Source organism: Artemia sp. Qi Xiang Cuo, chromosome 8, assembly GCF_049724085.1.
Source record: "Artemia sp. Qi Xiang Cuo chromosome 8, ASM4972408v1, whole genome shotgun sequence".
NCBI classification, from domain to species: Eukaryota; Metazoa; Arthropoda; class Branchiopoda; order Anostraca; family Artemiidae; genus Artemia; species Artemia sp. Qi Xiang Cuo.
Window position 1 is genome coordinate 9,625,514 of NC_142801.1, and position 15,956 is coordinate 9,641,469.

Here is a 15,956-nt window from a genome sequence, read left to right on the forward strand (position 1 = left end):
GCTCTGAGGGGGGTTATCATCCTCAAAGACCTAATTTCTAAAACTTTTCAATATGTTGAACAAAATGGTTATATAAAAATTTTGATTGAATGTGTTTGGGGAAAAGATGGACATGAGAGGGGAGTTAGTTGCCCTTAAATCACTTTTGACTATTGAAAAGGGTAATAGCCCTTTGAATTTCCAATCGAATGAGCCCTTTTTCAATTTTTATGACAAAGCTGCCAAGAAAAAACTTACATGGCGCCAGGCCATAATTTATAATCCTCATACTAAGGGCTTTGGGGAGAGTGTCGTCCTCAAAAATGTAACTTCCGAACATTTCAGCTACATTGAATAAAATAGCTACTTCAACATTTTTAGTTTATGTTTTTGGATGAATGGTGGGCATGGAAGGGGGGTTAGTTGCTTTCCAAATACTTTCGACTATTAAAAAGGGCACTAGCCATTTCAATTTCCAAACTAATGAGACCCTTTTAAAGTTCCTACTACATTATGTTCAATGACAAGGCCTTACAAGTTCCCAGAGTGTTGCTAGCACCACTTGCCCTGCGGGCTGTGGGGGTATTGTCAACTTTAAAGATCATGTTTTAAAAGCTTTTTATTGCGTTGTACAATATATAGTTATCGAAATTTTGTTTGTATGTGGTTTGGGTAAAGGTAGGCATGAGAGGGGGGTTAGTTGCCCTCCAATCACTTTTGACTATTAAAAAGCGCATTAGGCCATTGAATTTCCGATAGAGCAAGCTTTTTTTGAAGTTTCTACGACAACACTTTCTATAAAAACCTTATATGCCCCCAGGGCATAACTTAAAACCCTTGCCCTGAGGGCCGTGGGGGAGTGTCCTCCTCAAAAACATAATTTATATCTGAAAAGCAACTAAACTATATAAAATGGCTATCTAAAAATTTTGATTGGATGTGTTTGGGGAAAAGGTGGGCGTGAGAGGGGGGTTAGCTGCCCTCCAATCACTTTTGACTATTAAAAAGGGCACTAGGCCATTGAATTTCCAATCAAACGAGCCTCTTTTGAAGTTTCTGTGACAACACTTTCTATAAAAACCTTATATGCCCCCAGGGCATAACTTAAAACCCTTGCCCTGAGGGCTGTGGGGAAGTGTCCTCTTCAAAACCATAATTTATATCTGGAATATTCAATTTTAGTGAATATTTTTCCTTAGTGAATATTTCCCTTAGTGAATATTTCCTGCCTTAGTGAAATTAACTAAAAAAAACAAGTTTTTTTAACTGAAAGTAAGGAGCAACATTAAAACTTAAAACGAACAGAAATCATCCTGTATATGAAAGGGGCTGCCCCATCCTCAACGCCTCGCTCTTTATGCTAAAGTTTTTTTATTGTTTAAAAAATAAAGTTGTAAGACAGAGTCAAACTTTAGCGTAAAGAGCAAGGCGTTGAGGAGGAGACAGCCCCTTTAATATACAGAATGCTTTCTGTTTGTTTTAAGTTTTAATGTCACTCCTTACTTTCAGTTAAAAAAAAAACTTGTTTTTTTTCTTTAATTTCTGAACATTTTTGAATTAATGCAGCTTTAATTTTGGCTCACCGTACATGAATAATTAAAACAAAATTCGCATATTAATTTCCTTTCTTTGGCGAATGGCCTTTCTCGAAATTTTGTTCTGACGTAACTTACGAATTTACTTACGTAACGAATTTCTATATTTGTATGTTTTTATTATGTATATTAGGGAGTTTGCTCCCTAGTCAATACCTTGCTCTTTATGCTAAAGTTCGAGTTTTGTTTTAATCACAAACCCCTGAATCTCAAAGGTCAGTTAATTAGAATACATAGCTCTTTTGAAAGTACAAAAACTTTAGTGTAAAGAGCAAGGTATTGAATAGGGGGCAAACTCTCTCATATATGTAATAATTTCTGTTTGTTTTAAGTTTTAATGTTGCTCCTTATTTTCAGTTGAAAATAAACTTGTTTTTTTATTTAATTTCTGATTGTTTTTTAAATAATGCTGGGAAATCTGGAAATTCATGTAAATGTTCCTTCCCCCAAGGAAATATCCTTCCCTGTAACCCCTACTCTGACCCCAACCCCCCAAAAGAAAAAAATTCCCCCTGATAACACTTGTATACTTCCCAATAACCAATACTATATGTAAAAAATGGGAAAAGTTTATAACTTGCAGCCCTTCCCTCAGGAACTGGGGGGGATCAAGTCATCCTCAAAGACATATTAATTAGATTTTTGACTATGCTGTACAAAATGGCTATCTCAAAATTTTGATTTGTTTATTTCGGGAAAAAAATGAGCGTGGGAGGGGGCCAAGTTGCCCTCCAATTCTTTTGGTCACTTAAAAAGGGCACTAGAACTTTTAATTTCTGTTTGTTTCCCTCTCATGATATTCTAGGACTACTGGATCAATACAATCACCCCTGGGAAACAAAAAATATTTCTTCTGGCAGAAAATACAAAATTCCACAGAGTTCTATGATTTTTAGGGGTTGTTTCCCCCTTTTTTTAAAATAAGGCAAATTTTTTCAGGCACGTAAGTTTCGATGGATAAGACTAAACTTGATGAAACTTATATATTTGAGTTTAGCGTAAAAATCTGATTCTTTTGATGTATCTATTGGTATCAAAATTCCGTTTTTTAGAGTTTTGGTTACTATTGAGCTGGGTTGCTCCTTACTTACAGTTCATTACCACAAACTGTTTGATACAGTGTTTCAATGATATCGCTTTCATAAACACAATCAATGAGTGGACATGATATTCTAGGACTACTGGATCAATACAATCCCCCCTGGGGAAAAAAAAATAAATAAACACGCATCCATGATCTTTCTTCTGGCAAAAAAATAAAAAATTCCACAGAGTTCTATGACTTTTTGGGGTTGTTTCCCCCTTTTTTTTTAAAGTAAGACAAATTTTCTCAGGCGCGTAACTTTTGATGGGTAAGACTAAACTCGATGCAACTTATATATTTGAGTTCAGCATAAAAATCTGATTCTTCTGATGTATCTATTGGTATCAAAATTCCGCTTTTTAGAGTTTTGGTTACTGTTGAGTCAGGTTGCTCCTTACTTACAGTTTGTTACCACAAACTGTTTGATACAGTGTTTCAATGATATATCTTTCATAAACGCAATCAACAAGTGGATCAATACATAACTGATCTGAATCTTTTAGCTAGTGAATGTGCATATTCCACAACAGCCATGAGAGATGAAATGGTAAGAGACTGACTTGTATGTGGTGTCTCTTCAGCAAAAAGAAAGAGAGAAACTCCTCCAAGCAGGTTCCAATCTAACTCTGTCACAAGCAATTGCTATAGTGTGAACACATATAGAAAACCAGGAGCAGCTCAGGACAATGTCACAGCCCAATACATGTGGCAGCCAAGCTTATCAAGAAACATGCATAAAGCATGAAGTGGATTTTGTCAGAAGGGTAAAGAAATCAAACCATGCTATTTCTGTGGAGGGGATTATTTACCTTCCCACAAATGCCCTGCAAAAGGAATAATATGCAGTAACTGTGACAAACCAAACCACTTTGCAAAGGTATGCAAAAGCAGCAAAAGGGTGGTGAATGTAATAAATCAACAACATCAAGCACACAAACATCAACTGGACAGCAATGATGAGCTCTTCATTGACACTATAAACATGGAAAAAGGTGATGATAAACTATGTGTGAAGCTCACAATCAATGAACACATCAGTATCACTTTCAAAATTGACACAGGTGCACAGGCCAACATCATACCTGAATTTTTTTTTAATAATCTCAAACCAAGGCCCAAAGTCAATAAGATGCTACAAATCCTTACTAATTTTGGGGGAAAGAACATCCCAACGCTTGGCATTAGCAGCCTTAACTGTGCATACACCAATAGATGCAACAAGACACAGCCCTTCTTCATAGTTAAAGATGCTCCTGTCCCAATCCTAGGCTTTAAAACCAGGAAAAAATTAAAATTAATTAAGCTGATACCAACCCCATTCAAAGAGGAATTCAAAAACATATTCCAAGGTATAGGACAGCTTGAAGGTGAGTGTCACATAACACTCAAAGAAGGAACCAAGTCTAAGGCTATACCAGCCAGACACATCCCAATATCCCTCCAAAATAGGTTCAAGAAGGAACTAGATAGGATGGAGGCACTTAGGGTCATCAAAAGGTTACTTACCCTAGAGACTGGGTAAACACTGCAGTTGTGGTTGAAAAGCCTGACAAAAGACTCCAGGTCTGCATTGACCCACAGGACCTGAACAAGGCAATCAAAAGACCCCACCACCCAATGCCCACATTTGATGAAGCAATACTAAAACACTCCAGTGCCAAATTTTTACTAAGCTGGATGCCTGTCATGGATATTGGTCTCTTGTCCTTGACAATGAATCATCTCAACTAACAGCATTTAACACTCCATACAACCAATACATGTTCAAATGCATGCCATTTGGATTGATTTCAGTGCAGGATGAATTTTAATGCTGCATGGAAGAGGCATTTGAAGGCATCAAAGGTTTTTCTGTCATAGTTGATGATATCATTATATCTGGTAAGACCATAGAGGAGCTCAATGCAAAGGTTTGCAGTGCACAAATCAGAGCACATGAAAGAACTGTGAGATTCAACCTGAAAAAATGTGTGTTTGGGTGCAACAGCATACCATACTTTGAACACATAATATCAAAAGGTAGCATCCACCCAGACCCACAAAAGGTCTGTGCACTGAAAGAAATGAGAGCCCCATCTACCAAGGATGAACTACAGACTATACTGGGAATGATGACCTACCTAGCAAGGTACATCCCCAATCTAGCATCACTAAATCAGCCCCTACATAACCTGGCAAACTAGTGACATCTCAAGTGGGAGCCACAACACAATATATTGTTCAACAACATCAAAGAATCCATTTGCAGCTCATTGGCATTTTTTTATCCAAAAGCAGGGATCATCAAGCTACAAGTTGATGCTTGGAAGTTTGGCCTAGGAGCCACCCTTATTCAAAATGGGAAGTCAATCTCCTTTGCATAACACTCATTGAATGCCACCAAGCAGAACTTGCAGATAGAAAAGGAACTACATGCTATCCTCTTTGGGTGCATACACTACCACCAGTACCTCTATGGCCAGAAGTTCATAATTGTATTGGATCACAAGCCTCTCCAAGTGATTCTGAATTGCTCAATATCAAAATTGTCACCAAGACTCCAGTTGACGCTACTGAGAATCCTATCATATGACTTCACCATAACATTCCCCCTAGGCAAGGAAATTCCAGCTGCTGAAGCCCTTTTGTGCATGTATCTCCTTAAAGAGGATGGAGAGATGCAAAAAAAAGATAAATCATATGTGCATTCTGTTATGTCAATCCACCCAATCAGCAGTGACAAACTTAAAAGGCCCAAACAAAAGACAGCAGCTGATAGTAAATTGGTTGAGCTGGCTAAGACAATCAAAAGTGGTTGGCCAACATCCAAAAGAAATCTCCCAGCAACTCTCACCCCATTCTGGAATGTCCAGCATGACCTGATAGTCATAGACCAAATCATACTAAAAGGAGATTTCCTGGTCATACCCAAAAACTCTCACAACAACATCCTAAGCTGCATACACACATCCTATCTGGGTATTGAAAGAACTAAACAGCATGCTCACTCAGTAATTTTTTGGCCAATGATGACAAAAGATATCAAAGAACATATCAAACACTGCTATGCATGCATCAGACTCCAGAATTCCAACCAGAAAGAGTCCTTGATGCCACATGATATCTCTGACTTACCATGGGAGAAAATTGGTTGTGACCTCTTCTACAAAAACAAGGAATACTTCCTCACTACTTTTGACTATTACAGTTGATTATTCAAAGTTACTAGAGTGGGAAGCAGTGCATATGCTCAACAAATCATACCACATCTGAAAAAGCATTTTGCACATTATGGAATTCCCTATATGCTCATTACTGACAACATCCCACAATTCACATCATCCATCTTCCGAAAATTCATGAAAAAAAGGAGCAAGTCTTGCACCTCCTCATCTCATAAAGTAACACCTTTGCACCTCATAAAGTAACATAATAATGTATTATGGCAGCATGTTTAGTATTTAAATTGAAATTTGGCTAATTATATTTTTGTACTAGCTTGCTAGTTCAGAAAGGAGGAAGGATGTAATATTCTTACCTTTTTGTTCTAGGTGACCTGGGTTTCTATGTCTAAAGAATAAATGTTAAGACTTTCTACATTATGATTGCTTTGCTAGTGCTTTAGTATTGTTATTGCTTGAACTTATATTACTTGTTCTTGTAGGAGCCTGGGTTAAATAAACTCATTACTTGAAATTGTTGCAAATACAGGGGGAGGGGTCTGGAATAAAGTTATGACAGCAGGAAACATTATAGCCTATTTGGAAAAACCAGGCCTATTGAATAGCCTAGAAAATGCAATAGTGGGCTCGACTAGTCTATATTCTTTTTTTCCCATCTAATATCTTAGTTCAGATAGCCTAGCCAGAAATGGAACAAGGTGCCTAATATGAACTGCAAAAAATTTACCCCAAAATAACCCAAACATTAAAAATTTGTCATTTCTAACAGTAGTGATTAAAGTATTTACTGGAAATAGTGTAAAGGTATATTGAATGGTAGACAAGGCTAGCCTAGCCTATTTTCATTTTTACGCTAGCCTAGCTAGGAAATTAAGATTAAAACCCTAGACCGGGTTTAACACAATTTGTTTACTTTGATAGTTATTAGGAATAAGAAAAGTTTTGCATTTTCTAATTATAGTGGAATACTAGTTGAGGCCTGTTGTAACAGGAGGCTAGGCCTAGCAAACTCTAAGGTGAATAGCCTAGGCTATAATGAAGCTTACGCTATCTGAGCATGTACACCCCAGAGCCTAATTTGCCTATCATATACATCAGCTTCATCTTCGGTTATACGGATAGCTTTGCTTCCATTTTCAGATGATACCATCTCGGAAATTTAGGCTGTTAGAATTTCTTCTGTATTCACGAGCTCGTGATTGAGTATTTAAATAAAGGAATGGCAATTATTTAATCCTTTCTATAGAATGAAATCAATCTTTGCCAAAAATTATTTATTCTTTGTACGCATTACAACTCTTATAGAATTATTATTGTTTTCATTTGTTTTTCATGAATTCCGTCTGTTTTTAACATGTATATATTCAGTTTTTAAGTGTGCATAAACTTGAAATCCTTAATAGCCTGAACAGTAGCAACAAAAATATCTTATGCAAAATGATCCATGAAATTTATTATGTTGTATTAGTATTTTGTGAAGTTTACCTATTACATAAGACAAATTTTCAAATGTTTTGTTACTTTTGTTTGGTAAATTATATCTCCATTAAACTCGTAATCGGTAAAATCATCACAAATCCACGCAGATTAAAAAAAAAAAAAAATTAGTCCTCCAAGATGGGAAACGTCATGGCAGCTTCTCCATCGATGCCAGTGGTGGAAGTCGGAGATGCGAAAGATAAAAAATCTGACTCGACAAATCCTGGAACCGTTGAAGAGCTCCATAAGAAGTGCAAAGGTAGGCTGCCCAGACCAGAAGTGCAATTGGGTTAGCCTAGGGGCTATTTCATGTGTGACAAAGTCTTGATTTAGGGCCTAACTAAAACCCTCACATCTTGTTACCAAAAATCAATTTAGAAGAATTTTATATATCAGAGAAAAGCTAAAAATCTAACCTATACATCAATATGTTTATTAGGCTAGGCTATTAGGCTAAAATTATTTAAGATCAAACACTTAAAATTATTAGTCTATTGGGTCAATATATACCAAATCATATTATTGAGTTAGGACTAAAGTGAATACACCATTCAATGCCTTTTTTTATGCTGATTACGAATATAATAAGCATTTCTATCAGAATGAATTTCAGCCCCCCCCCCCTATATATGCCAATTCAGGGTTTGGTTAGGTATAGCCTATATAGGGGGGGACTGAAATTCATTTCCGATAGAAATGCTTATTATATTTGTAATCAGCATAAAAAAGGCATCAAATGGTGCATTAACTTTATTTGAAACTCTATAATATGATTTGATATATATTGACCGTCTATTGACTTAAGCAGCATTCACAAGCATGTTTAGCTAGAATCTCATGTCTACACACGTGTCTAGCCAGAATCCAATGTCTAGGCAACAACCATTCACAAGTAAAATTCAGTGCTTAGCTTGACACCCTAGACAATGTGCTTGGCTAGACATTGAGTTCTAGCCTCTAGAACTCAATGTCTAGGATTTTCAATTACAGTCAATCAGAATGTGTGAAGATCCACTATTTTCATCATTTTAGGCCTGTTTTTTCACTCATCAATGTGCTAAGATCTTAAATCTTTTGTCAGAAAACGCTTAGAAGGAAATTCTTTGAACAAACATCTTATATCTTTTGTGGTTTTTGTTCAAATATCTTTTATAATTCTGCTCTGATCAGTAGTCTGAGAACTATGATGAGTAGATCATCAAAGTTCTCTCATCATTGTTCTAAATGGCAGAAAGATGGTGTTTTTCACATATTTTGCCAACATTAGCAAGCTGTAAGATCTTAGAACAAAGATGAGTTGAAAAACAATAATCTTTGCAGAAAGATGTAAGATCTTAGAGCTAAAAAACAGGCCTTTTGTTTACATTTGTAAACTGAAATTTAATTTTTGTTTTCTCATTAGCCTAATTGTTTTTTTCATTTTAGGCAAATATACAACACCAGACATAATAATGGGTAAAGTTCTACCAAATCATATTATTGACTTATGCATAAAGTGAATATACCTCTCAATGCCTTTTTTTATGCTGATTACAAATATAGCAGGCTAATCATTTCTGTCGGAAATGAATTTCAGCCCCCCCCCATATATATGCCAATTAAGGGTATATATTTATACAAACTAACCTAACCCTGAATTAGCATATATAGGGGGGGGGGGTGAAATTCATTTCCGATAGAAATGATTATTATATTTGTAATCAGCATAAAAAAGGCATCAAATGGTGTATTCACTTTATTCCTAACTCAATAATATGATTTGGTAGAACTTTACCTAATAATGAAGCACACTAAGGCAATTGTTTTGCTTATCTAATCCATTAGCTTGTGACAGTAAAAATAGGGATTATAATATTTGAAAGTTTTGCATGCATAAGCTGTTTTGGTTGGCTAGAAATGACAATTTGAAACTAAGTTTTTAATTTTAGCTAAGCACCAAATTTTACATGTGAACGGTCGATATCTAGACCTTGGATTCTGGCTAGACATGGGATTCTAGCTAGACATGCTTGTGAACACTGCTACAAGAACCTCTTTTTGGAAATAGCCTACCAATTATCCTATTTTGATTTGAACATCCTTTTAGTGTTTCAGCTTTATTCATATATTAACAGAAAGCTGATTTTCTTCTGATTCTAAAAATATAACTTTTCTTGCTTGATATTTAGCCTATTATATAAATTGCAAATATTAAATATAATTTTTTTCAATTGCCTGTCAAAACAGAGACCACATTTTTAATTTGTGTTGACAAATTGTTGGTGAAAACTTGACCAAGAAGGTGGAGTTCTTGTTACTGCCCTCACATTGCATCATGCTGTAGTAAAATAGGGATGGTAAAAAAAACATGGTAAAATTCTACTTTAGCTACTTTTGGCTCTCTTGGAAAGGGGTTAGGTTAGGAAAAGGAAACTTTCAGGGATAGGGCTAAAGGCCAAAGTATATCCCGGGAAGGTATTTTGAAGTACCTACCTTTACTCCTTCTCCCTTTAGAGGGTCCTGACCTTTGAAAATCTGTGTGTTATAAAAGTGAAACCTTGCAAAATAGATTTTCTGTGTAAATGAAGTACAACCAAATTGTTTTCAGATTAACAAATTTTCTCAATTCCAATTTATAAGGCTTTAAAGATATGTCAATACATTTCCTAAATTTTGAAAAAAATATTGATATGGCTTAAAATTCTACTAAAAATAACAGGAATTGCATTTTCAGAATTAAAGTCAGAGAAAAAGAAACTGATAACTGAAAATTAAGGTAAAATGTTGTTTTGTCAAAATTTCAATAGGTATATAGACCTGTCATGTAGGCAAATTTCAGGACCCTCTAGAGGGAGAAGAAGTGGAGGTAGGTACTTCAAAATACCTTCCCAGGGCTTACTTTAGCCTGTAGAACCATCCATGGAAGTTTGATTTTCCTAACCTATCCCCTTTCCAAGATAGCCAAAAGTAGCTAAAGCAGAATTTTTCCAAAACCATTGCTATTTTTCCAGAATGCCAAAGAAAAGTGGTATTTTACCCTATTGAGTCACCTTACCTTGAATTCCATTATGGTCAGAGATCAGACAGGTATAGACCTTTCACTTGTGCTATCTCCCAAGCCCTAGAAATAAGAAAAGATTAGAAATAACTGCTTGGCAACATATTCCAGTTATATATTGTTGGCACTGGACTAATTCCTGAAAGTTTCATTGACTTAACTCCACTGATTTCCAAGGTAGCCAAAAAGCCCTAAATTAGAATTTTACCATGTCCTTTTGTACAATGATGGCTGGGGCCATGACTGTTGCTGATGATGGTTAAGTTTTCTTATAAGTTAATATCATATCACTTTTCAAGCATCTACAAATGTTTTACTTAGTAAAGCATTAGTTTTTCATAATTCTACAAATTTAGGGAAATATTATGAGTCTGCTTATTTGAACCAATATTACTGATATATGTTACATAAACTGCAAAGCAATAATTTATGTTTATTTCAGGGTTCATCTTTGCTCTTTAAATTCATCAGATAAAAATTTATATATATATATATATATATATATATATATATATATATATATATATATATATATATTCAAATAAACTACTTGAAAAAAAAATTATAGAGTGGAACTGTACCAGTAGAAAATGCACAATATAGTTGATAATGCAATTTTGAGCTAATTACTTCTCAAACCAGTTTACAGCACTTTCTTTTTTGTTCTGAAAAGCTCACCTGGAATTAGAATTGACATAAACAGCAACAAAAACCACACTGCCTTTTTCTCTTCAAACAAAATTTTGGTTTTTCTTTTATCATGTTTTACTCTTTTGCTTTTTCTTTTAAAACAACTTTTAAACAAGTCTCCTTATCTGATGCATAAGCCATTCATTGACCAATTCTGGAACAAAATTTTCCCATGAAGTGTTTAATGCAAATATAAAAGTAGAGTTTTGTGGTAAGGATCCAAGATAAAGCTTAGAGAAAGGGTATACATATATGTGCTTTAATTTGAACAATATCACAAGGACTAATTTTTCATTGTAAGAAAAGGCAAGAGAGTACAACATGATAAAGAAAAACCAAAAACCTGTTTGAAGAGAAAAAGAGTTCAATTCTGATTCCATGTGAGCTTTTCAGAACAAAAAAGAAAGTGCTCAAAAACTGGTTTGAGAAGTAATTAGCTCAAAAGTGGAAAATCAACCACAGTCAACACTTTCTACTTGTAGAGTTTGCCTCTATAAAAATATATATTTTTTAAAGCAGTTTTAAAGTAATTTGCATCTCTAAAAAAAACAATTGTTTATCTGATCAATTGAAAGAGTAAAGATGAACCTCAAAATAAACATAAATTATTGCTTTGCAGTTTATGTAACATATATCAGTAATATTGGTTTAAATAAAAAGACTTATAATAGTTCCCTAAATTTGTAGAATTATGAGCAACTAATCCTTTACTGAGTGAAGTATTTGTAGATGCATAAAAAGTGTTATGATATTGACTTACAAGGAAATTCAACTATCTTCAGAACCAGCCATCATCACAGAAAAGGACATGGAAAAATTCTAATTTAGGGAGCTTTTACTATCTTGGAAAGTGGTGTAGTTAGGTCAATGAAATTTTCAAGAATGAGTCCACAGCCAACAACATACAACTGGAATGTATTGTCAAGCTATTATTTCTAAAAAAAAAATCTTAAAATCTAGGGCTTAGAAGATTATATAAATGAGATGTTTCCAATCATAGTAAAAGATGTGGTAAATATATAGAACTAATATACAATACATCTTCAGTGGAAAAAAAACAAAATATAAAAGAAAACTGAAAAATACTAAAAATGATAAGAAATGTTTAAAAATAATACTGAAAAGTGCATAAAAATAAAACTAAAAGATGAAAAAACTAACATTAAAGGAGTTAAAGTATCTTCAAATGCCCTAAAAAATTAAACTTTTTTCTCCTGCTACATAGAAAAATAGAAGTTGTTATTAATAAAAATGAAATATGGACCAGTGACTGTTTTGTGACTGTTCAATGATAAGTTTTCATATTTTTTCTATCCCATGATTTCAGTTCTACTCTGAAAAAATTGTCATTTCTTTCAAGGGAGAAGAAAAATATATATTTTTTTTTTCTTGGGATTTAAGCACATCATGAGACAGTTTTTTTTCATTTTACTCTTTGTTATATCTTGTAATCTATCTATGCCCTCAATATCCATGCAAATTTTAGCATGCATTGTATAACTGATCTGAGACCTGTCAACACCATCAGTTACTCAGCACCAGTGCAATATGTAATACCATGAGACCACACCTACTTCTCCTGTTAAATATACAATAGCAGTAGTTTGATATAAATTAGCTTGTGATCTTTTTTTTTACCTAAATAAATGAAGTTGGATTATTATGTTTCAAAAAAGGATACTGAAAACCTACAAATAAAAATACTAACAAAAAACCAAAAATTATAGAATAAATTAACTTTATATTTTAATCAACTTAACTTTTTAACTTTAGATAATGAAAATGAGCCACTATGTAACACTATCATATTCCAAAAGTCAACCAGACAAATAAATTGAAAATACTACATGTATGATTCCCTTTTTTGACAGCTACTTCAGTGAATTTCCAATTTGACAATGTTTCCTTAGATTATCTTAAAATTACCTTAAATCGCATCTTCTAGCGACTAAGGTTGCAGGAACCTGTAGATGTCGCCAGGTAGTATTGACAGGAGTTCGTTGCACAATTCATTAGTGGATCATCACATCCTACACATATACAGGACAGTTGAATATCACACACTAATAGACCCTAGTGGTGGATGCAGGCTCATCCCACTGCGTCCTCCATGGCTTGTTCCTCCAGTCATGGTCAACGCCAGTCTTGAAGCTGTTAACTGAAGCTGCGGAAACAGTTGAATCGCTCAGTGAATTCCACAACGGAACAACGCGATTGGTGAAGAAGTTGTATTTCTCACGCTTTCTGCTGAATCTTTGGCGGAGTTTTATGGGGTTACCTCGCGCTCTGCTAGACTGGTCCTGTTCGAGAATGGGCTTGATAACACTGCTGTTCATCAACTTATATGCCAAAATTACGTCCCCCCTTTTTCTACGGTAGGTCAGAGTTTGCAAATCAAGCTTTTCTAGGCGTTGCTCAAATGGGATTTGTTGGTTGGCAAATGGGAGCCTAGTAGCTCTTCTCTGGACTTTTTCAAGCAACTCTGCATTGCATTTAAAGTGGGGGTTTGCAACTGCCATCCCAAACTCAAGATGAGGGCGGACAAGGGCTGTGTAAAGCTTCTTAATGACCCTGGGGTGGCGACTAGTCACTGATCGCTTGATTAGGCCTAGGATCTTGTTTGCCTTTGCGGCTTGAGTTCGGCAGTGACTATGGAACTTCAGCTTATTATCTATGATTACCCCGAGATCACGTTCTTCCTCTGCGCTTTGGATGGGTGTTATAGCACCAGTAGAGTCCAACATATGGTAGCTATGGCAAGGGTTGTTCAGTCCAAGATGTAAAACTTTACATTTGCTTGGGTTAAACTCTAGTGTCCAAGTTGAGGCCCATTGGCAGAGGTTTGTTAAGTCTTGTTGCAGGGCATTGCAGTCTTCGTCAGAAGCGGCGGGTCCAAAGAGTTTGGAATCGTCTGCATATAGTTCCAGCAGATTCTGGACAACCTCAGGAGCATCGTTAATGTAGAGGTTGAATAAAGTCGGGCCCAACTTAGTTCCCTGTGGCACACCACTTCTGACATTTACTGCTGCCGAGTACACGAGGTTTCCGTTGTGGTCGTAGACTGCAGCAATCTGGATTCTATCAGACAGAAAGCTATGGATCCACTGGGCTACGTCTACATCAATGTGATATGCTGACAGTTTAATCATCAGGTACCGATGGGACATTTTATCGAAGGCTTTTGCCTGGTCCAGTAGGAACACGTCTACAGGGGATCCCGATTCGATAACCTCAGTGATTGATTCATAAGCTTGGATCAGGTTCGTTTCAATGGACATTCCTTTTCTAAAGCCATGTTGGCCGCTGTAAAGGAGACCATTCCTTGTCATGTGAGCTATAACGGCATCATTGACAATTCCTTCAATCAGCTTAGCAACGACTGAGGTAAGGCTGATGGGCCGGTAGTTCTCTGGCTGGCTTCTGGAACCTTTCTTAAATATTGGAGTTATTGTTGCTGTACGCCAATCAGGTGGTAGTTTCTTTGTCTTCAAGGACAGATTATACAAGGAGCAGAGCGGTTCGGTGACTATATCAGAGATTTCTTTGAGCAGCCTGGGATGGATGCCGTCTGGTCCTTTGGCTTTGTTAGGGTCCAGCTTTGATAGTCTTTTCTTAACCTCTTCAGTCGTGATGATGAGTTTCGGCATAAGATGTTCGATATGTCTGGGGTCAGGACATGAGGGTTCAGCTGATGAGTCTGAGGAGAAGTTCGAAGCGAAGGTAGTGTTAAGCAAGTTTGCTATAGCTTCTGGGTCTTCCAACTTTTTCCCTTCAGCGTTGAATAAGAATGGTATTGATCGCCTGTTCTTATCTTTCTTGGACACATACCTCCAAAATCGTTTAGGGTTTTCCTTTATACTAAAGGCTATCTTCTCCTCATATTCTGCCATAAAATGCCTAGTTAGATGTCTCAACTTATTCCTGGCTCTGGCATAATGCTCCCAGTGTCGTGTGCATACACACTTCTTGTACTTCGAAAGTGCCTTTTTCTTCCTGTTCATGGCTCTTTTAATGGGTCGATCTATGTGAGGCAGTGTTCTAGGTGCCTTGACAAAAGACGTTGAAGTACAAAGCTGCTCAACATGGAGGACGGCGTTCTTGAAATTTAGCCAGGCTTGCTCTATATCATCACTGTTAGTCACTTGATCCCATGCAACCGCCTGTAGTATTTCCCTGATCCTGCTGTAGTCGGTATACGTTCGTTTGGTGCAGTTGTTTGGTGGTTGACTTATTAGCAAGTCATGGGAAATACAGAAGTGATCGCTAGCGCCAATGGGGGGCAGGTAATCAGTATTCACTAGCAGTCCTGGGTTGTTAGTGATTGTCAAGTCTAGTAGAGATGGTATCTGGTTGTTTTTGTAACGGGTTGGCTGATCAATTAATTGGTACAGATTATTGTTGCCTAAATATTCCACAAACGGGTTAGTTGCAGTTGAACTTTGATGGTAACCTGCTCCATCCACCCACAAAATATCAGGCATATTTAGATCTCCAATTAAAATAAAATCTTGGTTACAATGCTTAGATGCATGATCAGCTAATTGAGTAAGAGCCCCATAAGAGGCAGCGGCATCTGGGCTGCTTGGGCTTCTATAAACGCATCCTATTAGAAGTGGGTTCCCCCCAATAACAATATTAACAAAAACACTCTCAACCCATGGGGAATAATCATGATTCAAAGTCAAATCTCTGACCTGTAATACATCCTTCACATAAACAGCAACGCCTCTTCTGGGGTGAGTTGAGAGATTCGAGAACAGGCGATATCCGGGGATCATGATATGATCATCTTCCAGTGGATTCGAGAACAGGCGATATCCGGGGATCATGATATGATCATCTTCCAGTGGAAGATGTTCTGTAAACTATCAAAGTAGTTTACAGGATTATAATTACAATTCACTTACCTTCTCTGAAAACTCATTATAAAT

At 36.2% G+C, this 15,956-nt stretch overlaps 2 protein-coding genes across 2 annotated transcripts in view; one reads left to right on the forward strand and one right to left on the reverse strand.

The window, feature by feature from the left end:
* Nucleotides 1-7,103, reverse strand: part of Aos1 (SUMO1 activating enzyme subunit 1) — a 35,003-nt gene extending 27,900 nt beyond the window's left edge. Inside the window, exon 1 of the mRNA XM_089092837.1 lies at nucleotides 6,866-7,103. Within this exon, the coding sequence (XP_088948963.1) occupies nucleotides 6,866-6,969 (104 nt within the window). The 5' untranslated portion in view covers nucleotides 6,970-7,103. The remainder of the gene's footprint in view (nucleotides 1-6,865) is intronic.
* A 273-nt stretch (nucleotides 7,104-7,376) lies between these two features.
* The window catches only part of Tom40 (Translocase of outer membrane 40), a 29,833-nt gene continuing 21,253 nt past the window's right edge, over nucleotides 7,377-15,956 (forward strand). Inside the window, exon 1 of the mRNA XM_089093200.1 lies at nucleotides 7,377-7,557. Coding sequence (XP_088949326.1) covers nucleotides 7,437-7,557 — 121 coding nt within the window. The 5' untranslated portion in view covers nucleotides 7,377-7,436. The remainder of the gene's footprint in view (nucleotides 7,558-15,956) is intronic.